The sequence below is a fragment of the Balaenoptera acutorostrata genome, chromosome 6 (genome assembly GCF_949987535.1).
Source record: "Balaenoptera acutorostrata chromosome 6, mBalAcu1.1, whole genome shotgun sequence".
In the NCBI taxonomy this organism is placed as follows: domain Eukaryota; kingdom Metazoa; phylum Chordata; class Mammalia; order Artiodactyla; family Balaenopteridae; genus Balaenoptera; species Balaenoptera acutorostrata.
Window position 1 is genome coordinate 90,253,976 of NC_080069.1, and position 25,344 is coordinate 90,279,319.

At 36.6% G+C, this 25,344-nt stretch overlaps 1 protein-coding gene across 1 annotated transcript in view; it reads left to right on the forward strand.

Annotated features, from left to right (window-relative positions):
• DCAF10 (DDB1 and CUL4 associated factor 10) overlaps positions 1 to 24,498 on the forward strand; it is a 48,849-nt gene extending 24,351 nt beyond the window's left edge. Inside the window, exons 3-7 of the mRNA XM_007197024.3 lie at positions 2,672 to 2,869; positions 12,143 to 12,345; positions 14,026 to 14,139; positions 16,482 to 16,627; positions 17,907 to 24,498. Of these exons, the coding sequence (XP_007197086.2) occupies positions 2,672 to 2,869; positions 12,143 to 12,345; positions 14,026 to 14,139; positions 16,482 to 16,627; positions 17,907 to 18,275 (1,030 nt within the window). The 3' untranslated portion in view covers positions 18,276 to 24,498. The remainder of the gene's footprint in view (positions 1 to 2,671; positions 2,870 to 12,142; positions 12,346 to 14,025; positions 14,140 to 16,481; positions 16,628 to 17,906) is intronic.
• The last annotated feature ends 846 nt before the right edge of the window (positions 24,499 to 25,344 follow it).

Sequence of the window (25,344 nt, forward strand, 5' to 3'; positions counted from 1 at the left end):
CATATAGTATTTGTCTTTCTCTGTCTGACTTATTTCACTTAGCATAATGCCCTCTAAGTCCATCCATGTTGCTGCAAATGGCAAAGTTTCATTCCTTTTTATGGCTGAGTAGTATTCGATTGTATATATATAACATATCTTTATCCATTCATCTGTTGATGGACACATAGGTTGATTTCATACCATGGCAATTGTAAATAATGCTGCTATAAACATTGGAGTGCATGTATCTTTTTGAATTAGTGTTTTTGTTTTTTTCAGATATATACCCAGGAGTGGAATTGCTGGGTCATATGGTAGTTCTATTTTTAGTTTTTGAGAAACCTCTATACTGTTCTCCACAGTGCCTGTACCCATTTACATTCCCACCAGCAGTGTATGAGGGTTCCTTTTTCTCCCCATACCCACCAACATTTGATATTTGTGTTCTTTTTGATGATAGCCATTCTGACAGGTGTGAGGTGATACCTCATTGTGGTTTTTTAATCTTTTCATGTGCCTTTTGGCCATCTGCATTTTCTCTTTGGAAAAATTAAAAGATGGGTTGTTAGTATTTTTTTTTTAATCCAATGATGCGGTTGGCCAAAAGTATTTTTTGATGTTGAGTTGTATAAGCTGTTTATATATTTTGGATATTAACCTTTTATCAGTTGTATCATTTGCAGTATCTTCTCCCATTCAGTAGGTTGTCTTTTCAAACTATTTTGTCAATAGTTTCCTTTGCTGTACAAAAGCTTTTAAGTTTTTTAAAAAATCTTATTAATTTATTAATGTAGTTTACAAACTAATTTATGCATAGCCATACAATTATTTTGAAATATATATAATCACTAAGTAACAACAGCTTCCCACCCTAAGTCATTTTTTTAAATTTTTTTAAATTTAAAAAATTTATTTTATATTGGAGTATAGTTTGTTAGTTTTGTTAGTTTCAGGTGTACAGCAAAGTGATTTAATTTATATATATATATATATATATATATATATATATATATATACACTTTTTCAGAGTCTTTTCCCATATAGTTATTACAGAGTACTGAGTAGAGTTCCCTGTGCTATAGAGTAGCACAGGGTCCTTGTTGTTTTTTTTTTTTTAATTAATTAATTAATTAATTTTATTTATTTTTTGGCTGCATTGGGTCTTCATTGCTGTGTGCGGGCTTTCTCTAGTTGCGGCAAGAGGGGGCTACTCTTCGTTGTGGTGCATGGGCTTCTTATTGAGGTGACTTCTTTTGTTGCGGAGCACAGGCTCTAGGTGCACGGGCTTCAGTAGTTGTGGCATATGGGCTCAGTAGTTGTGGTTCGCAGGCTCTAGAGCACAGGCTCAGTAGTTGTGGCGCACGGGCTTAGTTGCTCCGCGGCATGTGGGATCTTCCCGGACCAGGCTCAAATCCGTGTGCCCTACATTAGCAGGCAGATTCTTAACCACTGTGCCACTAGGGAAGCCCTATTTTTACTTTTTACCTTTTAAAAATTTATTTATCAGACTTCCCTGGTGGCTCAGTGGTTAAGAATCTGCCTGCCAATGCAGGGGACACGGGTTCAAGCCCTGGTCCGGGAAGATCCCACGTGCCGCGGAGCAACTAAGCCCGTGCGCCACAACTACTGAGCCTGCGCTCTAGAGCCTGCATGCCACAATTACTGAGCCCGCGTGCCACAACTACTGAAGCCCGCGTGCCTAGAGCCCATGCTCTGCAACAAGAGAAGCCACCGCAATGAGAAGGAGCCCGCGCACCACAATGAAGAGTAGCCCCCGCTCGCCACGACTAGAGAAAGCCCACGTGCACCAATGAAGACCCAATGCAGCCAAAAATAAATAAATAAATAAATAAATAAATTTATTAAAAAAAAGAAAATTTATTTATCTATTTATTTGGCTTCGCCACACAGCTTTCAGGATCTTAGTTCCCAGACCAGGGATTGAATCTGGGCCCTCGGCAGTGAAAGCGCACAGTCCTAACCACTGGACCACCAGGGAATTCCCTGTGGGGAGTTTTTAAATTACTGATTCAATTTCATTGCTGGTAATTGATCTGTTCATATTTTCTACTTCTTCCTGGTTCAGTCTTGGGAAACTGTACCTTTTTAAGAATTTTTCCATTTCTTCTTGGTTGTCCTAGAAGTGAGATTATTTGGGGAATGGCTTTGAATTAATAGATTAAAAATTATGGCACTTTAGTAGCAATTTTTGTATGTAAATGTATTCTAAAGAGAAATGTACTCTAAATAGAGATGTTATTGGTAGCAGAGTAAATATTTCTCATAATTTTGAACACTTTATGCTTAACATGTTTCACTTGCAATTAAGTATTCAAAATCTCCTGTCTCCTATTAAATTGTCTCTCACCATTTGTGTTTCCTATACAGATTCTAAAATTCGTTTTCTCTAGCACTGTTCTCTAAACACCCACCCCTACTTCTAGTTTTGAATAAAAATCAATAATGTAAAACATAAAATTGCAACACGGCCCTCACTAAATCATAGTATCCTTCTCTGTGGTTATGTGAAGTATACTTACTATTTATTATATATTAGAATCACTGGGTTTATACAGTGAGTTTGTAGTCCTTTTTTGATTTGTTTTCTTGATTCCTAATACAGAGACTGCTTCTCAGTTTTTCTTTAATAAGAGATTAAATGAACTAGTTTTTCTTTTCTGCTTTGTAGATTTCTTGATAACCGGCTGTTTGCTACCTGCTCTGATGACACTACAATAGCACTATGGGATCTGAGAAAACTGAACAGCAAAGTATGCACTTTACATGGTCACACTAGCTGGGTGAAGAACATCGAATATGATACTAATACAAGACTCTTAGTAACGTCAGGATTTGATGGAAATGTCATTATTTGGGACACCAACAGGTTTGTGAATAGGAGATCATGTTAGGATTATGAACAACAAAAAAATGTTTTTAAGATGGTAAACAAATTCAGTGTTCTGTCTTAGCTCTCATATCTCTTTAGGAGAAAGAAACTGGCTTTGGGAAAAAACAATCAGAAAGTGATTCCATCTTTTATTCCTTGCACTTAGTCACATATTGTGACTAAAAAACTTGGAGAAAATTATGTGGAAAGGAGACCAAGTAATATAGTTAATGATGAAAACTGGTTTATAAGATGAGTTTCATGAATTTAAGGAATTTAAGGAAAAATATTTTTGTTATTATTTCCTTTGTGGAACTGAAATGTTTTTCACTCTTTGGTCCTTCAATTCTAAATCTATTTTGTAATTTTTGCGCTTTGTTTTCATGCATTAAAAGAGTGGTTTCTCAGTTGGAGTGGTACTGATCCTTAGGGGAATGTTTGGAAATAATGTGTGGTACCGTTTTAGTTGTCACTACAGGAGAAGAGAGGAGGATTTCTACTGGCATTTAGTCAGCAGGGATCAGAGTTACTAAACATTCTGCAGTGCATGGGACAGTTTGCACAGGGGACCAGTCATCCCATCTAAAATGTCACTAATGCCCGTGTTGTGAAACACTTCAGTAGAATATCTCCTTATAGAGAATTGAAAGAGTTGAAGTTTGGGAAATAATTATAATATTCCTGTTGCTAGCTTTGGTAAAATGACAGTACAGTAATATACCAGGAATGTTTCTGAAATATTCTTTTTAGAGCTCATATGTAAAACTAGGGGGATATTCTTAAAGATTTCTAGTTATTCATATTGTTTGAGCAAAGCATAGAGCTACTGAGTATCTTTAAACTAAGACAAGCGTACCTGTTTAAAATTTAGGACTAATTATTTTTTAGTTTAGAAATAAAATTTGAATAGGAATATAAATAACTTCCAAATTAGTAGAAGGATAAAAGCTAAAAAATACAATCAATCCAATAGAGGCAGAGAAGAAGGGGGGAAAATCATTTTTTTAAAAAGACAGGTAAATTAGGAAGCACAAAAATATGATAGGTAGATAATCGAATATCAACAATTAGAATAAGTATATATGGACTAATGTAGTCAGTTATTAGATAGTACTAGATGGATTAAAAAACAGAAACAAACTCTGTGTTCTTCATAAGGAGTATACCTAAAACATACAAACACAGAAAGTTTGAAAATAAAATGATGGGAAAAAATAAAAGATAAATACAAATCAAAGAAAAATAGTTATATCTACATTAATAGCAGACAAAATAGAGTTTAAGGCATACAGCATTATTAGTGATTTTTAAAAAGGTACTATATCAGAAGCTTTATTTCACTAGAACGTAAAAATTCTTATCTTGTGTGTACCTAATAACATAGCCTCAAACCATAAAAAGCAAAAACGGACAGACAAGAAAAAAGTGAGAATCTCCATCTCAGTGGAAAATATTAACATCATTCTCTCATTTACTAATAGATAAAATAGACCAAAAAACTAGTAAGTCTATAGAAGATTTTAATATTATTAATAAGCTTGATTTAGTAGGCATATGTAGAATTCTGCTCCCAAATAGTGAATACATCCTCTAAAGCAAAGTTTGAACATGTACAAAAATTGAGCGTGTTCTGGACTACGAAGTAAGTCTCAACCAATATCAAAGAATTGTTACCACACAAACCATTTTCCCTGATCCCAGTACAGTTTAATGAACAACAGGTAAATAAAAATTCCCAGGTTTGGAGACTTATAAACTTACTTCCTAAATAATTCATGGTTCAAAGAAAAAAATCATAGTGAAATCAGGAGACAGATAGACTAAAAATTAATGAACTAAACATCTTACTCAAAAAGTCTGAAAAAGATAAAAAAGGGTAAACCTGATGAAAGTAGATGTATGGAAATGATATCTTTTTTTAAAAAAGCAGAAATTAATGAAATAGAAAATGAAATACAGTAAAGATTTTTTAAAAGCCTGCTCTTCTCTGTTAAGATACATTAAGAAAAAAAGAGAGGACACAATCTTAGCAATGAGAAAGAAGACAATAAAAACTATAGAGTAAGATAATAAGATCAGCTTTTGCCAATATACTTGAAAACTTTGATGAAATAGTTTACACAAAAAAATACACCTATGCAAAACTGATCGAGGAACAAATAGAAAACCTGAAATAGACTTATTACCAGGACTGATATTTAACCATTACGCACTGGTTCAGCTGAAAAGGTTGTTAAAAGATTGAACTTCTTCCATACTAATTGATAAATAGTCACTGTCATGAATCATCCCCACGTGTCATATCCTGGCACCTTCTGGGTACCGTGGCACCTCTTCTAGAGATACTTTCCTCAAGATCTCTCCCTATGATCTAGTAGCTGAAGCCCCCCTTACATAGCAGACTAATCGCAGGATCCAGTTCCAGCACTGCCACCTGCATCAGCTCTAGTTAGTTTTCATGCAGGGCTGGTTATTTAAATATTTCGAATGTCACTTCTGCCTTAGCTATTAGAGAAATGAAAAAAATCAATTAAAACCTATCTACTGGGACTTCCCTGGTGGTCCACGCTCCCATGCAGGGGGCTTGGGTTCAATCCCTGGATGGGGAACTAGATCCCACATATGTGTGGCAACTAAGAAGTCCGCATGCTGCAACTAAGACCCAGCACAGCCTAAATAAATTAATAATAATAATAAAAGATTTTTTTAAAAAAAGAAAGAAAAGAGCCCACATGCTGCAATGAAGATCCCGTACACAGCAACGAAGACCTGGTGCCACCAAATAAATAAATAAATATTAAAAAAAAAAAAACCTATCTACTAATAAAACAGCAGCCTGTCAATTTTACAGGTGACTTCTACCAAATATTACAAGAAACAGAACATTCCAATCTTATTAAACTGTTCAGATTCCAGAAAAATAGAATTCTTACCTCAGGTATGACCTTGATATACAAACTCAAAATGAAAGGTCAGTCTGTACTATGAATGTAGATGTGAATATTCTATAAAAGGGAAATTGGATCCTGTAAGATATTAATCAAAATATCATGACCACATGGACATATATACACTACCAAATGTAAAATAGATAGCTAGTGGGAAGCAGCCGCATAGCACAGGGAGATCAGCTCGGTGCTTTGTGACCACCTAGAGGGGTGGGATAGGGAGGGTGGGAGGGAGGGAGATGCAAGAGGGAAGAGATATGGGAACATATGTATATGTATAACTGATTCACTTTGTTATAAAGCAGAAACTAACACACCATTGTAAAGCAATTATACTTCAATAAAGATGTTTAAAAATATATATATATCATGACCAAGTTGGGTTTATTCTAGAAATGAAAAGACTTATCAATAGAAATTCTATTAGTATAATTCATCACACCAGGTTAAATAGAAAAATCCATATGATTGTTTCAACTTAAGAATAAAATTCAACATTTGTTCATAATTAAAAAAAGAAGGGACATCATTACCAACCTTATAAAAAGATAAAAGGATTACAAAGGAATACAATGAACAACTCTATGGCAACAAATCAGACAATTTACATAAACAAATACCTACAGAATCACAAATTACTTAAACTGACTCAAGAGCAAATAGAAAATCTATAGATCTACTGACCTACATAGCAAGTAAAGAAAATGAATTGGTTTAAAATTGAATTTTAAAATCTTCCCACAATGAAAAGCCCCGGTCCAAAAGGCTTCACTGGTGAATTTTACCAAACATTTACAGAATAAATAATATTAATCCTTCACAAACTTTTACAGTAAATAGAGGAGGGGAGAGCACTTCCCAACTCATTTTATGAGGCTAGTATTACTCTTATACCAAACCAGACAAACATCATTAAGAATAGAAAACTACAGACCAATATCCCTCTCCCAAAAATTTGATAAAAGTCCTCAACAAAATATTAGCAAATCAAACCTAGCAACATATATAAAGGATTATATGTCACAACCAAGTGGAATTTATTCCAGGAATATAGATAGGGTTGGTTTAACATCTAAAAATCAATATAATACATGACATTAATAAAGGTCAAAGCCCATATATATGATCATCTCAATAAAGTCAGAAAAAGCACTTGACAAAATCCAACACCCATTTGTGATAAAACTAGGAATAATAGGGAACTTCCTCAACCTGATAAAGGACAGCTATGAAAAACCTACAGCTAAAATCATATTTAATGTTGAAAGACTAAATACATCCCCCCTAAGACTGGGAACAAGGCAAGGATGTCTGCTCTCACCACTTTTATACAACATTATATTGGAAGTACAACTGCACTGGAAGTACAGACAAGAAAAATAACAGGCATCTAGATTGGAAAGAAAGAAGTAAAACTATCTTCATATGTAGAAGATATGATTTTATATATCAAAAATCTTGAATTCACAAAACTACTAGAACTAATAAGTTCAGCAAGGTCATAAGATATACTAGATTAATATATAAAAATCAATTGTATTTCTATTCATAAGCAATGAACAGTCCAAAAATGAAAAAAATTCCACTAATAGCATTAAAAAAGAATAAAATACATAGGAATGAATTTAACAAAAGAAGTACAAGATTTGTATGCTGAAAACGAAAACGTTGCTGTAAGAAATGTAAGAAGATATAAACGAATGGAGAGACCATTCCATGCTCATGGATTGGAAGACTCAATATCATTAAGATGGCAATTCTCTCCAAATTAATCTATGGATTCAAGGCAATCCCTATCAAAATTCCAGCTGCCTTTTTTTGGGACAAATTGGAAGACTCACACTTCCTGATTTCAGAAATTTCTACAAAGCCATAGTAATCAAGACAGTGTGGTACTGGCATAGGATAGACGTCTAATGTAAATTAAGGGAACAGAATTGAGTCCAGAAATCAACCCTTATATTTATGATCAGCTGATTTTCAATAAAGGTACTAAAGTAATTCAGTAGTTCAGGAAAGGATAGTCTGTTCAACAAATGAAAGTGAAAAGAAAAACTACAGGATGGGATATGATATTTGTAAATCACATCTGCTAAAGGATTTGTGTCCAGAGTAAAGAATTCTTCTAACTCACTTATATGTATTCAGATAACCCAATTTAAAAATGGGCGAGATATTGACATAGACATTTCACCAAGGGTGATACACAAATGATTAATAAGCACCTGAAAAGATGTTTGACATCATTAGTCTTAAGGGAAATGCAAATTAAAACCAAAATGAGATACCACTTCACATCTAATAAGATGGCTTTAACAAAAAAGACAGCAACAAATATTGGCAAGAATATGGAGAAACTGGAACTTCATATATTGCTGGTAGGAATATAAAATGGTACAGCCATTTTAGAAAACAGTTTGGCAGCTTCTTAAAATGTTAAACATAGAGTTGCCATATGACCCAGCAATTCCACTTCTAGATATCTACCCAAGAGAAATGAATATATATGTCCACACAAAGAATGCTTATAATAGTGTTATTCATAATAGCAAAAAAATAGAACCAATCTAAATACTTATCAACTGTAAAAGGATGAACAAAATGTGGTATATCGGGCTTCCCTGGTGGCGCAGTGGTTGAGAATCTGCCTGCTAATGCAGGGGACACGGGTTCGAGCCCTGGTCTGGGAAGATCCCACATGCCACGGAGCAGCTGGGCCCGTGAGCCACAATTGCTGAGCCTGCGCATCTGGAGCCTGTGCCCCGCAACGGGAGGGGCCGCGATGGAGAAAGGCCCGCGCACCGCGATGAAGAGCGGTCCCCGCACCGCGATGAAGAGTGGCCCCCGCTTGCCGCAACTGGAGAAAGCCCTCGCACGAACCGAAGACCCAATACAGACAAAAATAAATAAATTAATTAATTAAAAAAAAAAAATGTGGTATATCTATACAATAGAATACTATGTGGTACTGAAAAGGAGCAAAGTACTGTTATGTGCTACAATATGGCTGAACCTCAAAAAAGTTAAGTGAAAAAGCCAAACCAAAAGACAACTTATTGTATGATTCTATTTATATGAAATGTCAGCAATAGGCAGGAAGTAGATTAGTGGTTATCTGTGGCTGGGAGTAGGAAAGGGAATGACTGCTAATGGGCAAGAGTGATTTTTTAGAGTGATGAAAATGTTCTAAAATTGGATTGTATTGATGACTAGACATAGAAGGAAACTGATCAAAAGTAGGCACTAAAAACCTATAGCACAGTTTTAAATGGTGAAACTTTAGAAGTTTTCTCTATAAAATCAGGAAGGAGAACATGCTTGCCATTACTACTGCTGTTCACTATTGTTTTGGGTTGGAGGGAGGCAGGGTCCTAGTTGGTGCAGTAAAGTAAATAAGGATTGGAATATATAAGGATTGGAAAGGAAAAAATGAAACAATATCATTCTCAGATGATATGATTGTCTGTATTAGGGGCTGGCAAACTTTCTATAAAGGACTGTGTAATAAATATTTTAGGCTTTGTTATATTGTCTCTGAGCAGCCATAGACAATGCATGAATGGGTATGGCTATGTTCCAACAAATTTTTTATATAAAATCAGGCAGTGATCCAGATTTTGCCCATAGGCCACAGTTTTTAGACACCTGGTCTATATAGAAAACCCTAGAAATTCTACTGACAGATTATCAGAATTAATCAGCATTAACTAAGATTGTTAGATACAAGATCAAAATGTAAAAATCAGTAGTGTTCCTATACATCACTACAAACAACTTAAATTTTTTTTAAGTACATAGTTTTTAGTAATTAAAAAATTTAGTTGGGGACTTCCCTGGTGGTCCAGTGGTTAAGACTCCATGACTCCATTGCAGGGGGCACAGGTTCGATCCCTGGTGGAGGAACTAAGATCACGCATGCCGTGTGGCGCAGCCAAATTAAATAAATAAATAAATAAATAAATAAATAAATAAATACTCTTTAAAAAAATTTAGTTGGTACACAGGAATAAATTGCAACAGAAGATCTGTATAACCATTATGGAGAAAACTGTAAAATTTCATTTAAGTTATTGTAAGACCTAAGTAGAATCTATGGATGAGAAGATTCCTCTAAAATTAAGCAAATTTTAAAATGAAGGGTATAAACTCATAAGATGGGGAAATAGGAAAGGAAGCAATGACAATAAAGTTTTAAAATCTGGAAGGCAGGAAGATGAGTGGCAACCGACTCAGCAACTCACTTAAACTTACTTATTAGCAAGTACAAGAAAGCTGAATCCTAAACTGGCAGTGGGAAAAAGTTAAGAACTTAAGAATATTTATACAAAATCCTCAAAAATCACAGGAACTGGCAACTCTCGGTACTCTGTATCAGAAAGGGTAGCTAAAATAAGGATTCAAATGAAAGATATTTAAGAACTTATATCTCCTCCCTTAATCCACACTGCTGGGCTATCTACCTCCTCGCATTTCAGCAGGAATTTTGAATTTTATTCTCTAAAGAGGTAAAATAGAGAATATCTGTATTAAAGGATGCCAGACACAGTTGAAGGCTTGGGTACCTTACCAAAATCAGGGGGATTGAGTGACCATATGCACACTGAATATTGAATTTAGAGATCCTCACAAGTTCTTTCGGTTAATGAACTAAAGGTACTGACATTAGGAGTTCCTCAAAAAATGGCTTCACCCTATTTAGTGAAGCTCAAGCCTACCCTTGCACTCAGAGTTCCCAGTCAGCTTTTTAGTTCCCCACTCTTAATTATGAGCAGACAGCCAAACATAATCAGACATTTGACAAAAGTTTCTACGAAAAGACTTACACAAATGGGGAGATATCTTGGAAAAAGTAGAGACTACATAGGGAGAAGAAAACTTAAAATTTTAAAAACCTATCAATATCCTCAGAGAGATAGGAAAAGTTGTTGCATGCTTGAAGCACTGCATGCTGACTGAAGGATGCTACAGAAGAGAGAAACAGAGGGGACTTTTAAAGTACTGGTATTGTTCTACCTCTTAACATGGGTGATGAATCACAGCTGTTCATTTTTCTTTAAACTCTACATATGTTTTATTTATGTACTTTTTTGTAGGGATGACAAAGTTCACAGTTTTAAAAATAATAAAAAAAGGAAATAAAATGGGGACTAAAAAACATAGACAAGGAATAAAAATCTATTCAAAAGATCATACAGATTTGAAATAGAGCCAAATAGAACTTAAAGTAAGGAAATAGAACTATTGAAGTTTATAAAAACAAGTAGCAGACACAGCTTAAAAAACAGGTATAAGAAAGATATTGAGGACTTCCCTGGTGGCGCAGTGGTTGAGAATCAGCCTGCCAATGCAGGGGACACGGGTTTGTGCCCTGGTCTGGGAAGATCCCACATGCCGCGGAACAACTAGGCCCGTGAGTCACAATTACTGAGCCTGCACGTCTGGAGCCTGTGCTCCGCAACGAGAGGCCGCGATAGTGAAAGGCCCGCGCACCGCGATGAAGAATGGCCCCCGCTTGCCACAACTAGAGAAAGCCCTCGCACAGAAACGAAGATCCAACACAGCCATAAATAAATAAATAATTAATTAATTTTTTAAAAAAAGAAAGATATTGAAAAATTACCAAGATGGCAACATATGCAAATGAGGAGATAGAAAACATGAAAGAGCAGTTATTAGACAAGGAGAGTCAAATGTGAATGTTTCAAATATCTATCTAGAGCTCCAAAAGAATAGAGAAAATAGGTGAGAGGCAATATTGGAATAATGATGGAAAATTTTCCAGAATATATAAATAATATGAATCTTAAGATTTAGAAAGTCAAATGAATCCCAATGAAGATAAATGAAAAGAAATCCAAATTTACACGTCATAGTGAAACTGCAGTACTCCAAAACAAGGAGAAGATCAACCAAAGGGAAAAAAATTATCCAAAGTAACAATTTGACTGATAGTAGGCTTAAAAATAGCAACAATAGAAGCCAGAACTCACTGGAATATTATCCTCAATATTCAGAAAGAAGTAACTATCAACCTAAAGTTATAGGCTCAGCTAAACCATTAATCAAAGAGTGAAATAAAGATTTTCAGAACAATAAAAAGTGAGTTTATCTCAACAAAATTTTAATATACTTCAGAAAGAAATAATAATCTTTAAAAAAAAGTTAGAGATGGAAGAAGGAATGGTGAGCAAAAATTTTTCATGTGTATAAGTCTGAGTATACATCAAGTGTAAATTCTAGTTTGAAGGGTAAAAATATGACTATCACTGAACGCTTATATTTATGATAACTCTAGGTTTTGTTGGTTTGATTTCTTTTGTAGGTGTACAGAAGATGGGTGTCCACATAAGAAATTCTTTCACACACGTTTTCTCATGCGAATGAGATTAACACCAGATTGTTCCAAAATGTTGATCTCAACGTCCTCTGGATATCTCTTGATTTTGCATGATCTTGACTTAACCAAGTCTTTAGAAGTAGGCAGCTATCCCATTTTGAGAGCAAGAAGAACAACGTCAAGTTCAGGTAAGCTTTCCTTTTTTGATTAAAGAAAGTTTTTTCTAAATAATCTCAGACATGGGGATGGTATATGTTTCTATTCTGAGAATGATAGCAGAAAGAAGGGAAGAAAGTTAAAAGATATTCTTTGGAAAGCTCAGTAATAGCTTTTTTCCCAAGGAAGTATAATGATCTACATGTATCTCTGACATAGTATTAATTTGTGCCTCTGTATCACAAATGATCTAGGAAGAATAACTTCTAACTCTAAAAAAAATTTTTTTAGCCCTCTGCTAGCCAGAAAGTCTTCATCAGTATTTGTAGATCATCATTATCTCAAAAATTAGTGATGGCCCAAAGTACTGTCAATCTTTTTTAAGTTTTTCTGGAACCCAGCAGAGCTGTTAAGTTATAGTCAATATAGAGTTTTAATTTTAAGTCTGTATTGCATCCTAGACTTTCAGATGTCCAGACACAGGTAGTTGGTGCCATCTTATCTCATGAGCTATAAACATCCTCTTGCTAAAGCCCTGTTCCTTTTCCTGTTGCCAATTCCATTGGACTTAAGCGAAATGGGGGCTCAGGAAAACTTTGTACTACATTACATGATAGAGACTATATTATATCTACCTTTAGGAAGAAGAGGGCTGATATAGGAACATACTCATTAGTTATAGTATTGTGTTTATGAACAAGAACTCAGAAAAAAATACTTAAGCATTTGGAAAACATAATGTTCATAAATTGTTGTTTAAAATCAACTTCAAATGGTTGGAATCTTTCTCTATGCACGGGGCCACTTCTGAAGACTCCTTTGGGAATGTGCAGGCCTCATTGTACTGCAGTTGCCTAATTTCACTGCTAAAAGTAGAAATTTAAGTTTTACCAACTTATTTGCAAGCAAGGGATTTCATTAATATGCAAGTACAGTCCTTTTCATTTCAGATTTTTTTTAGGTTAAACATTAATAATCAACTTTAGCTTAGTGAGAAGTAGTGATTTAGAAGGTCTAGTTGGCATGTTTTGCTTAAAAACCAGGAAGGTTTTCTGTCTTCTAAAGGTAATTCTGATACTTAATACCATCCAAAGAAATTAGATTAATAAGAAGTCCCCACAGAAATGTGCGGCCACAAGAAAAGTGTGAAATAGAGACTGCTATTTGGAGTGAGACATCAGACTCACCTATCTGATATTCATTTTATTTTCCCAGATTTCAATGTTAAGTTTATTGCATTTCAAAGATAGTATTCACATAATTTCAGGAATGATGATAGAAGTTGTTGGTATGCTTTAAGAAGGATCTGTTCATGTTCTCGGTAATGGACCTGTTGTTTGGATGCCATTCTAACATAAAACAACAGGCTGAACAGCTCAGTTTTCATTCTTGCTGAATTTTCTTGTTCCATTTCACTACAGAAATGATGGGAAACCTAAGATGTTCCTATGTTTATTTGGTTTTTCATTTTTATTTCACTTAAGGAAGTCATTGATGTAAAGGGTTTTAGAAAGGGACTAGGCCTTAGATTGGACATTCCAAAGAGCTTTCTTGCCCACCTCAGTCTTTTTTATAGGCCACTTTTAGGTGGATATGTACTTGCCATGTTTCAGATGAACTTTAACAATATGGTTCAAGTAGATGATTAAAAAGTTAAGAGACACTACCAGAGTTTTGCTAGCTTTACTGTTGGAACGTTTTGTATTTTCAAGATCTTACCACTTTGTCGAGTTCATCTGGTCCTAGAGTTTCTGGTTCACCTTCTCATCATAGTGATTCCAATTCATCTTCTGAGAAACACATGTCACGAGCTTCACAAAGAGAAGGTAGGTCAAAAGTTGGATTTCATAATCTTGAATATAGATTCTAAAATAGCTTTTTTTGGTTTGATTTTAATCCTTAAAAATAAAAGCCAATAGAGATGAGGCTATTCCTTGCTCCTCAGTAACATTTTCAAAAAGCTAACCAGGGAATTCCCTGGCAGTCTAGTGGTTAGGACTCAGCACTTCCACTGCAGGGGGCATGGGTTCAATCCCTGGTTGGGGAACTAAGATCCCGCATGCCACACAGTGTGGCCAAAAAAAACAAAAAACAAACAAACAAAACCCCAAAAAGCTAACCAGTCTCTAGGGTTGAATATCTTGGGCTTACATTTTTGTTGGAATTTGAACTTTAGTTTTATTTTCTGGATTTAGTTTGGTCTAGTTTGGAGAGGGAATAGTTGGGAGATATAGACTCCAATCAAGGTTGTTATAGAAATTAAATGAGACTATGCATGTGATAGTGCTATGTAAATATAAAGGGATGAGTTTATCAGGTGCTTGTGAAAGTTGCCTGGTTCCAGCCCAGCAGGCTTTTTGCTTTGCCATTTCCTTATCTCAGCAATGCCTGGCAGCCTCAGAGGGGTTGTGGGATAAAGAGCTATAATCTGGCCCCACTCTACTTTTGCCAGTTTTTCCCCAGCCAGTCTGGGAGAACTAGCTGCTCAATCTGTTCTATCCACCCCTTAATTGAAATGCTTTCTACCTATGCAAATTTCACTCATCATCTCTCTCCGTACTAATTCACATCTTAGCTCTTATAGCACTTTTTGTTTGTTCTCCTCTTGATGGACTGATGGCCAGATATATATATTTTTATAATTTTGGGTCACCTTTTGGAGATAAGCATATCTCCTACCTAGATATTTAGAGGCAGGACTATACTTAGACTTCTAGTTAGTGTTTTCCCTGGGGGGCCTCATCTGGTAAGTGCTCAATAAATGCATTCTTGATTACTTTGCCTGACTACTTCCAAGAATGGTTTGAGAGACCTTCCTAACCTAAAGCTATAGACTATCCACCATCCTGTCCTCTGGATGTTGAAGACTATGATGTCTCATTTTAAGGTTAAATATTCCTCCTCTTAGAGATTTATGCCCACATATGTAACATTTCTCCTGTGGATTCTTAGGGATGTAGCACAAATAAAAGTGAAGTAACTTTGGTTCAAGTAAAATTAAGGAGGCCCTTGACCCTCCAGCCTTCCCTACCCCATCTCCACCCTGGCCCTGTATGGTTTCCCCCTTTTGCCAGCTCTTGAGCAACCTCCAAGGAGCAGAGCTCAGAAATCACTGCTTACTTATTCAGAATGGGTTTCTTTTCTGCTTTTGTTATAGATTTTCAAAACTCTTGAAATAGGGTTTTTTTTTTCTAAAATTGTTGTTAAGGTTCAATCACATGTGAAATAATTATTTAGGTATAATTTGGTTGTGAGAATGTAATTTAGATCGTCACAGGTTTCTGTCAATGCTACAGTAATCTAAAGGGAAGCTTTTAAAAGAAGATAACACATCTAAGTGCGAAATAATTCACGAAGGGTCTGACAGAGGCAGCTCATTATCTTTAAAGCAACTCCTTCTATAGGCAGAGAAGTGTTGAAATATTTCTCTTGATAATAAATTTCTAAGCTGCTTCCTTACAATGTGTATGAAAGTGGTTCTCCACATACTTGAGGGATATGACATACTCCCATTTGTAACGATGGCTCACTACAGCAGTCAATTTCATTGGGCGCCAGGTAGAAAGAAATGATGGGCCATAGCAGAGTACCAGGAATATGTACAATTGGCAGTATCTCCCACCCCTTGTTTTGACCTGTCTCTGTGTGAGTTGTCCTCTCTTACCTCCAAAATTATACATTGATTTTTTGTTTATAGTACTGTCCTTGGGGGCCATAAGTCCTGCTCCTTGCACACATCTTTCATCTATATAAAGGCAGTCCTCATGGCTTCCAGGTATTTCCTTCTCTGGACTAGAGAGCATCAGGTCCTCTGAGATGAGAATTGTTGTCTTTTACTTTTCCAGATTCCTTTCATGTCACATAACTTGAGATGTAGATCCAAATCAAAAGGATTCCTAGTCAGCTTTAACACCTTAGCCTTAGGTTATTATTGATTCCTGCTGCAGGAACTTGGATTCTTTAGTTCTATCATACCCCTTCCCCCATACCCACCCCAAAGACACATACCCCATACGTTGAGGGGCACCATGGTTTTTTACATGTGGTAGCATAAGGGGCAGATGAAGGAATAAAGGCATGAGGGTGGCTGCCAGAAATCAAAGCTTTGATGAGCTACCTTAGTCCTTTGATAATACAAATTCCACATCCTAATTTTCTCATATCTCAGGAATTTCACCACGAAACAGTCTTGAAGTCTTAACCCCTGAAGTTCCTGGTGAGAGAGACCGTGGAAATTGCATCACATCGTTACAGCTGCACCCAAAAGGCTGGGCCACTCTTCTTCGGTGCTCAAGCAACACTGATGATCAGGAGGTATGGGCAGCAGCACTCCACCTTCAATGGGGCTGACTGAACAAACTGCCATTACCATGTGTGCTCATGGTGTCTTTATCCCTTCAAAATCCTTCCTCCTCTCTGGCCTGTGTGGCAAGCAGGAAGTACTTTAAAGGAGTCATCAGCTCAGATTGAGCCCAGCTTAATTCTTGTCTCCTTCATCTCATTGTAAAAAACCCCTTATACAGTAAACATAGGACTAAGCTAAGCTGGCTAAATGGGAGGTTTTGCTATAAGCCAATGGAGTATTATGATTTCCTCTTTTTAAAAACCAGGGAAAGCTTTGGGAAAGGAGAGGACTGAACTGATAACTAGGGGAAAAGATCTTATATGACCTGATGATTCTCCTTACTCTGGAAAGCAGGAGTCTTTCCAGAGCTAGCTAGCTAGCTAGCTAGTCACTAGCTCTAGAAGCCACAGCTAACAGAAGGAGAGAAGAGTCTTTGAAGTGTGTAGGAGGAGAGGTATTCTAGGGCTTAGATGTCTTAACCCTAAAATATCAAGATTCTTGTTACTCTCAGAAAAGGGAATTATTACTTCAGAAGTCACAGTGGCCTCAGGGAATAAAAGGCTTTAAAGTGTCATAGTACAGAATAACCTTGATATGAATGTAGATAAGACAGTATGGGGGGCTTCCCTGGTGGCGCAGTGGTTGAGAGTCTGCCTGCTAATGCAGGGGACACGGGTTCGAGCCCTGGTCTGGGAAGATCCCACATGCCGCGGAGCGGCTGGGCCCGTGAGCCACAACTGCTGAGCCTGCGCGTCTGGAGCCTGTGCCCCGCGGCGGGAGGGGCCGCGATAGTGAGAGGCCCGCGCACCGCGATGAAGAGCGGTCCCTGCACCGCGATGAAGAGTGGCCCCCACTTGCCGTAGCTAGAGAAAGCCCTCGCACGAACTGAAGACCCAACACAGCCAAAAATAAAGAAAGAAAGAAATAAAGTAGCTATAAAAAAAAAAAAAAAAAAAAAAAAAAAAGACAGTATGGGACCTACAAGTTTTGTTAGTTGGGAGAGGGGTAGCATTCATCTGAATGATTTCTTGCAACAACTCTAGCTTTGGCATTCTGTGGAGCTTTTTTTTTAAAAAAAGATTATCTTAGCACTGTTTGGGACTCTGTAACTTTTTGTTTTTTAATTAGTTGAAGTATAGTTGCTGTACAATATTGTATAAGTTACAGGTGACAGTACAGTTATTCACAGTTTTTAAAGGTTATACTCCAGTTATGAGGCTCTATGATTTCTCTCTTCTCTCCCTCTAGTGGACTTGTGTCTATGAATTCCAAGAAGGAGCCCCCGTGCGACCAGTCTCACCTCGCTGTTCTCTACGACTGACTCATTACATTGAAGAAGCCAATGTAGGCAGGGGTTATATCAAAGAACTTTGCTTCAGCCCTGATGGGCGAATGATTTCTTCCCCACATGGCTACGGGATTCGCTTGTTGGGATTTGACAAACAGTGCAGTGAACTTATTGACTGTTTGCCCAAAGAAGCCAGTCCCCTGCGGGTGATCCGTTCTCTGTACTCTCATAATGATGTGGTACTGACGACAAAGTTCTCTCCAACGCATTGTCAGATCGCCTCCGGGTGCCTTAGTGGACGGGTTTCTTTGTATCAGCCAAAGTTTTAGGCACAACTTACATCAAATAAGGAACTCTTCTGGTGTTTGAATTATATATTACTTCAATTTAGGTGAAGTATTTTCTTTTTAGAAGATCTTAAAAGTTTGGGTCAAGATCCTAGTTCTTATGGGTCCATGAACACACCTGTGACCTGAGTACTTGGTCGTCCAGCATCACAGGGGCATCGCCAAGTTAGACTCCAGGCAGCACCATCTTTTTGCAGCATTCCTAGGCTCCTGCTGCTGATCTGTGCCACTGAACTCCAGTTCTGCTGGTTGTTTTGCATGGTAGCTCTTGTCAAATTTCTTTCTTTTAATTCTCTTTTCTGTTTTTTGATTTTGGTGTGAATTTTGTGGACATTTGGCAGGAGTTTTGGTTGGATTAGGAGAAACTCGTGATGCTAGTGTTGAATAAAACCCAGAAGTTTGATGTTGGCATACTGGTTGTTGAAAAGAAATTTCATCTTATCAGTATACTTGGCCTTTTAAAGTTGCTGTTGTTTCTCTATAATGAGCACAGATAACGGCATTATTCTTACAGCTGTTATAGTTTTGCAGCAAAATGTCTTTTAAGTTTCCTGTTAAAATTATACATATTTTTCACCGTGAGAGGGATTTTGTTGTGAAATTCTAGAAAAAAAATTACCACCTCTCTTTGTAGTTTATTTGTATGAATTTTTAAATCTGTAGCATGTGTCCTTACTTGGTATTTTGTTCCTGTCAACAGCATTAGAAAGGAAAAGAGAAGGAATGGGCTTTGGTCATTTCTATTGTATAGAAGAGGATTTATTTATTAGATTATACTCTCTATCTGGCCACACAGTGATGAGAACAATGTGGCTTAGATTTTCTGTTTCCTCTGCCAGATTATTTGAATCACAGAGGATGACAGGTGGAGGGAAAATCGAGAGTAAAGACGTTGTGTTTTTCTCATCTTCCTTGAGCTCAACTCTCTTACCATTAATGAAGGGAGAACTGTGATTGTCTTCAAGCTGTTGTCATAACTGTGGTGGTCCGTGACTTGGGTGTCATGACTAAGACCTTTTGTTGTGTTTTGTTATGGAACACAGCAAGTAAAAAGCATCACGCCGGGGCCAGGCATAAGGCTGACTACTCTGCTTTTTTGAAAAAAGTAAGCAGCTTTTTTCTAGTCTCCTCCACTTTGAATGGGACTGTCCTTAGAAGAGATTTGCCAGAGGCTGGAGTAATTTGAGCCACATGCTAGCTTTTTCCCTCTTAGAACACATTCTCTTAGGCCAGTGGTTCTCAAACATTAGGGTGCATTATAATCACTGGGGAGCTTGTGAAAAATAGAGAAACCTGGCCCTCACCTTAGAAGGTTCTGATTCAGCCAGGGAGAGGACAGGAATCTGTATTTTTAACACGAACCCCAAGTAATCTGTATTCAGGTGGTTCCTGGATCACAGCTTCAAATATTACTACCTTAAACATCAGTAAATATTTCTGTACCCATCAGGTGCTTAACACAGCTCCCAGAAGGTGTTTTGATTATTAAAAAAATAAGCAAATAAAAGCAATTTTAGAGGTAGAAAGTAACTTGAAATGGACTCAATCTCGTTATTAGATGAATGAGAGAAGTTAAGTGACTTGCCTAAAGTCATCCTGCAAAATTTGTGGCAGAGCCAGGACTTGAATTCAAGTCTCTTAATTCCTTGCTCAGGGCAATTTCTACTGTATTATGCTGGCTGTTAAAACAATGACTTATGAACACTTTTTTTGTCTTTAAGTTGTATTATTGTGAATACCTTTAAACTGGCCAGTAGATTGAAAAAGGAAGGCATGGGAGTATCAATGCTGAGAATTCCAGCCATAAGAAGAAAAGTGTTTTAAATCTTATAGAAATGTTTAAGCAACCCAAATACATGAATAAAAATGACACTTTTTGTAGACCCTGCCAGACAGCCATTCACACATGTACAGAGGTTACATCTCACTTGGATAATGTTGGCTCTGGGACAAATTTTAAAAATTAGATTTTTCTTACCATGGATATTAAAAAAAAATTGGAAATTTTTTAGTCATCAAAAAAAGTACCCACAGGGCTTCCCTGGTGGCGCAGTGGTTGAGAGTCTGCCTGCCAATGCAGGGGACACGGGTTCGAGCCCTGGCCTGGGAAGATCCCACATGCCGCGGAGCAACTGGGCCCGTGAGCCACAACTACTGAGCCTGCGCGTCTGGAGCCTGTGCTCTGTAACGAGAGGCCGCGATAGTGAGAGGCCCGCGCATCGCGATGAAGAGTGGCCCCCGCTCCCCGCAACTAGAGGAAGCCCTCGCATAGAAAACGAAGACCCAACACAGCCAAATAAATAAATTAATTAATTTAAAAAAAAAAAAAAAAAAAAAAGTACCCACAGTGAAAACACAGGTTTGCCATAAACTTTCTTAAAAACAAATATTTAAAAGAAAATAAAGTTTTGGAGACAAAAACACCTAATGTTGACATTAAAAATAAGCTACTAAGTACAATGGTTGTATTGATAATCAAAAGAAGTTTCCATATATCGCATCTCCTTGGGAGAGCGCTCCATGTCAGATGCCAGGCCCAAATGTTGCCCAACTCTAATAAATTTCAGTCCATGATTCTAGAATATCTATCATGTGTCAAATAATGTACATACTTTACTACTAACTCTCACAAAAACTGCAAGGTAGGTGGCATGAGCACCAATGTACTTTGGGGGAAATGGAGGGTCAGAAAGGTTGATTTGCCATAGGTCACAGAGCTGGCATGGGGTGGCAGCACTGAGATTCAAACTCAAAGTTTGTTTTAGTTCCAAGCCTGTGCTTACTACTCTACCATTTTGCCCTTTAGTTTGTAAAGGATGGTAAACTGGCCTGTTAATTTACTTATTTAACACCCTCTGGAAGTGGTTTATTTCAGAGCTGGCTCATCTTCTGCACCATGCAAAAGAACATTTACAAGATAGACAATTTCCATTAGAATTAATGCCATAAACTGCAGGGCACACACACGGTCCGTTCCTAACTAAAAACCCTCATGTAGGGTAAGTAGCTATAAAATAAAGAAAAATGGAGGATTAATAGCCTTATACAAAAACAGAGCCTCACAGATAAGAATTAAAAATTAATAGCAAACTCAACAAAACCTTTGTCCTCTCTGAGGTATTGTCATGATTAGAAAGTCATCAGGGGATATTTATCAAGGAATTAAGGGGCATCAGGAATGCCGTACTATTGGAGGAGATTACACTTAAAATTTCAAGATCCCATTTCACTTAGTGTATAAAATCTAATCTGGCGTTTTTAACTCTAAAATTTTATTTAGTCATTTTTATTCATGATAATTGGTAAATGTATTATAATTGATAATATAATTGTTGGTAAGTATAGTATAAATTATACATCTGTTTTAAAAAGCTTTCTGCAGAACAGTATATTTATGGCAAAGCTATGTTGAATGAGCTTAAAAACATCAAATATACAGTAGTTCCTTATTTTCAATTGTGAAAATGAAGTGGCTGATGCAGAAGAGACCTCTACTTTTATCTTTTGAAAATGTCTGTGGTCTTTTTTCTCAGAAGCCCAAAGAGCATGTATATTTTGTTTCTCCTTGTTACATCCCTGAGAAGAGGCTTTACCAAAAATTTTAGGAAAACAAGCATGGAAAAGGTAAATCACATATTCCTCACTCCTATGTCTAGAACCAAGATCACATCATATCATTAAGGCTGTTTTCTAGAAAGTGCAATATAGCAAAAACGCTCTGAGACTCTTTTAGGAGCCTAGTGTTTCCCATATTAGAATATATGGTGTTGGCATCCATAAGAATCTGTTAAGCTTGTGTTTAACAGGAGAAATGGTCTGATAACTTACTGATGACAATCATCCCCATTTAATGACCAGCAGTCACTGAGAGCTAAGAAAATTCAGTAACACAGTGTTGGTCATGAAGGAAAGCATATATATTAATGTTGGGATAATTAATGCATATATCTTAAGTGCCAAAATTTAAAACTTGTAATTATTTTTGATGCAAGTCTTTCAGATATGTCAGTATACCTACCCGCCTTCTTCTTAAACAGCATGCTCAGTACAATTCACTTTTTCATGATGAAAGTAAAAGTTATATTCATGTGTTATTACAAATATCTAATGAGCTCTGATGTATGTAAAATAATTCATAAATTGTAAAGGGCTATAACAAATTGATATTAATTATTATAAAGTGATTCCCTCAGCCTTGAGGTATATATAATCATTTGCCTCAGATTCCTGGTGTGGTTTTTGTTTTTTTTAATTTAAAAAATTTTGTATCTGCTAAGCAGTTTGTTTTGCTTATATAGTGGTCTCCTACCACACTATCAATATACCTGCCTCTAACAGGCTCCCCACTTCCTTCTAATGTGCTGTGTTCATCTGTTATGAGCTGGGACGTGAGATAACCAAGCCTGCTTAGTTTCTAATGGGCTGGATGAGCTCTGGGTGCACAGTCTGTGAGACAGCTCTTTTGGTTGCTCACCAACTTCCTTACAGGTTCACAATAACCTTCTGGATAATAGTTCCCAGTTAAAGCCCAAGCTAGTGATTTTTTTCAGTTGCCACTAAGTAAAATACTACAAGCTAAGGATGCTGCTAGATTAAGGAGAAGCAATGTACCAAAGTACAAGGAAGCAAAAACAAAGGCTCTGTAGTTGCACAGGGGTCTTTCATGCTTTTAAGAAAAAAGAAGACTGCAGAGGGAAAAAAAAACCAGTGAAAATCCAGATAGACTTAAGAGTATTTTTGATGCCATTAAACTGTCAGTAATTATTAAAATATATGGTTAAAAAATAAAATAAAATATATGGTTAAATTATCACACATTGTACAAAGACACAGTTAAGTCTCAGTGCAAAATGAGAGTGTACCGAAATTTATACCCTGAACACAATTCTTAAGAATTTCTTCCATTCAAATGATAATGGAAATTATTATCAAAAGGAAAGTCTCAAATTTACCTGTATGCTGCTTTTTTAGTTGTAAATGAATTAGTGATAGAAAAATGGGTTTTATCAAAAGCTCCAGGGAATACATCTCACATGCACACACCTCCTCTATACATGTGTATATAAATGTCACTATAAATGAAAATGCCAGAGATAATAAAATAATTTTAAAAATTTAAATCTGGTCCAAAGTACTTAAAATAGAATTTTCAGCTTTCCCGAGTTTTTTCCTCATTTAGATTTCATGGTTTTTACATTAGAAGTTGAATATTTGAATTTTCTTTTAAATTTCATTGCACCTTCCATTTCCAAATTGTGCTTTCTGATAAATTTTAGATTCACATTTTCAGGACATTTGGAGTATTCCAGATAATATGCCAGACACCAGAAAGTTTTCTCTCTAGATTCTGAGGTGCTGTTTCTCACTAGATTCTCATGCCAGACTGTAAGCTCCTTGAGGGCAGGGACTCTTATTTATTCTTCTATTCCCAGTGCCCAGCAGGATCAATAAATTTTTGTTGAATGAATCAAGTGAATCTTCACCATATGTGGCCTCAAATTTCCATGAAGCCAGAATTGTGATGTGCAAATTATTCAGTACTACAGGAATCCATCATTTATTATAATGAACAGACTATTCATGGGAGTAAGATTTTGTTCTGACCATAGGTCAGAAAAACTAAGCACTTCTCATTGATTTGGAAAACTGCCAAGACTCAGTTTTTCATTCAACAAACATGTGACTCCCTACTAGATGCCTAGTCTAGAGTTCAAGGGACAAAGATAACTAAGGTTTTAGTATTCCTATAACTGCAGTTGATATAGACTTAGATGCAGGGCTGGCTTCATGGGTATGTGACCTATGTAGTCATTTGAGGGCCTGCACTGAGAAAAGCCCCATGCTTGGTTTAATGCTCTGCTGAAGCCATCTTGAAATTCTTAATTGCATTATAGTACCTTTTACCTACCTTCTAGTAAAGATATTCACATTCATTGAAAACTAGCCATAAAGTGAATGATTTAGTAAAATAACTTCTAAAATCTAAAACTGAAACAAAACTACCTCCCTCCCACAAACTTTTTTAACAGATCAAATGTTCTTTATTTCAGAATTAGAAAAGCTTTCTAAAAATGTGACAAGTTTTTACCTTTTCAATTGAGTTGTTTTTCAAATGGATGGTAGAATTGTAGGTGAATTTATCTACATACATACCTACATACAATTTTAAGGTTTTAATAAACCTTTTATTAATATATGCACTGAATATTTTAGTTTAAGTCTACCTCATAATGTGCTTTTAAAAAATAAATGCTACTTTGAAACATTTGCCACACTTTTTGTGTGTGGTTAACCTATTTAAAAGGTTGATGGCAAACTTGCATTGCAGTGGTTAGGAATCTGCCTGCCAATGCAGGGGACACGGGTTCAAGCCCCAGTCTGGGAAGATCCCACATGCCGCGGAGCAACTAAGCCCGTGCACCACAACTACTGAGCCCACGCGCCACAACTACTGAGCCCACGCGCCACAACTACTGAAGCCCACGCGCCTAGAGCCCATGATCCGCAACAAGAGAAGCCACTGTAACAAGAAGCCCGCGCACCGCAACGAAGAGTAGCCCTCGCTCGCCACAACTAGAGAAAGCCGCACACAGCAACGAAGAACCAAAGCAGCCAAAAATAAATAAATAAAATAAATAAATTTTAAAAAGATTAGGAGACCACCTGGGGCTAGATTAAGGGAGTGCAAGTCCTGTTCACACCCTAATCTTGTCAGAGACCCCACCTCTGGAAAAAACAACAACAACAAAAAAAAACTTGCATTTAGCATTTGTTTGAAAATTTTTGTTTACATTTTGTTCACTTTTAGACCAGAATCAAGCATAAGGCTGTGACAGAGGCAGTGGCTTGGTGGTTCTTGTTAGTGATATTCTACACTTTTTTGATCATGTAACTCTTAACAGAAAAAATTAGAGAATACACTCCAAATTTTGATCATTTATAAATTACCTACATATTGTTATACTGATCTATTATGTACATTATAAAACATATATAGGGAAAAAGGAAATTTTAAAAGGATAAGATGTTTAAAAAATCAAAGTTCTACATT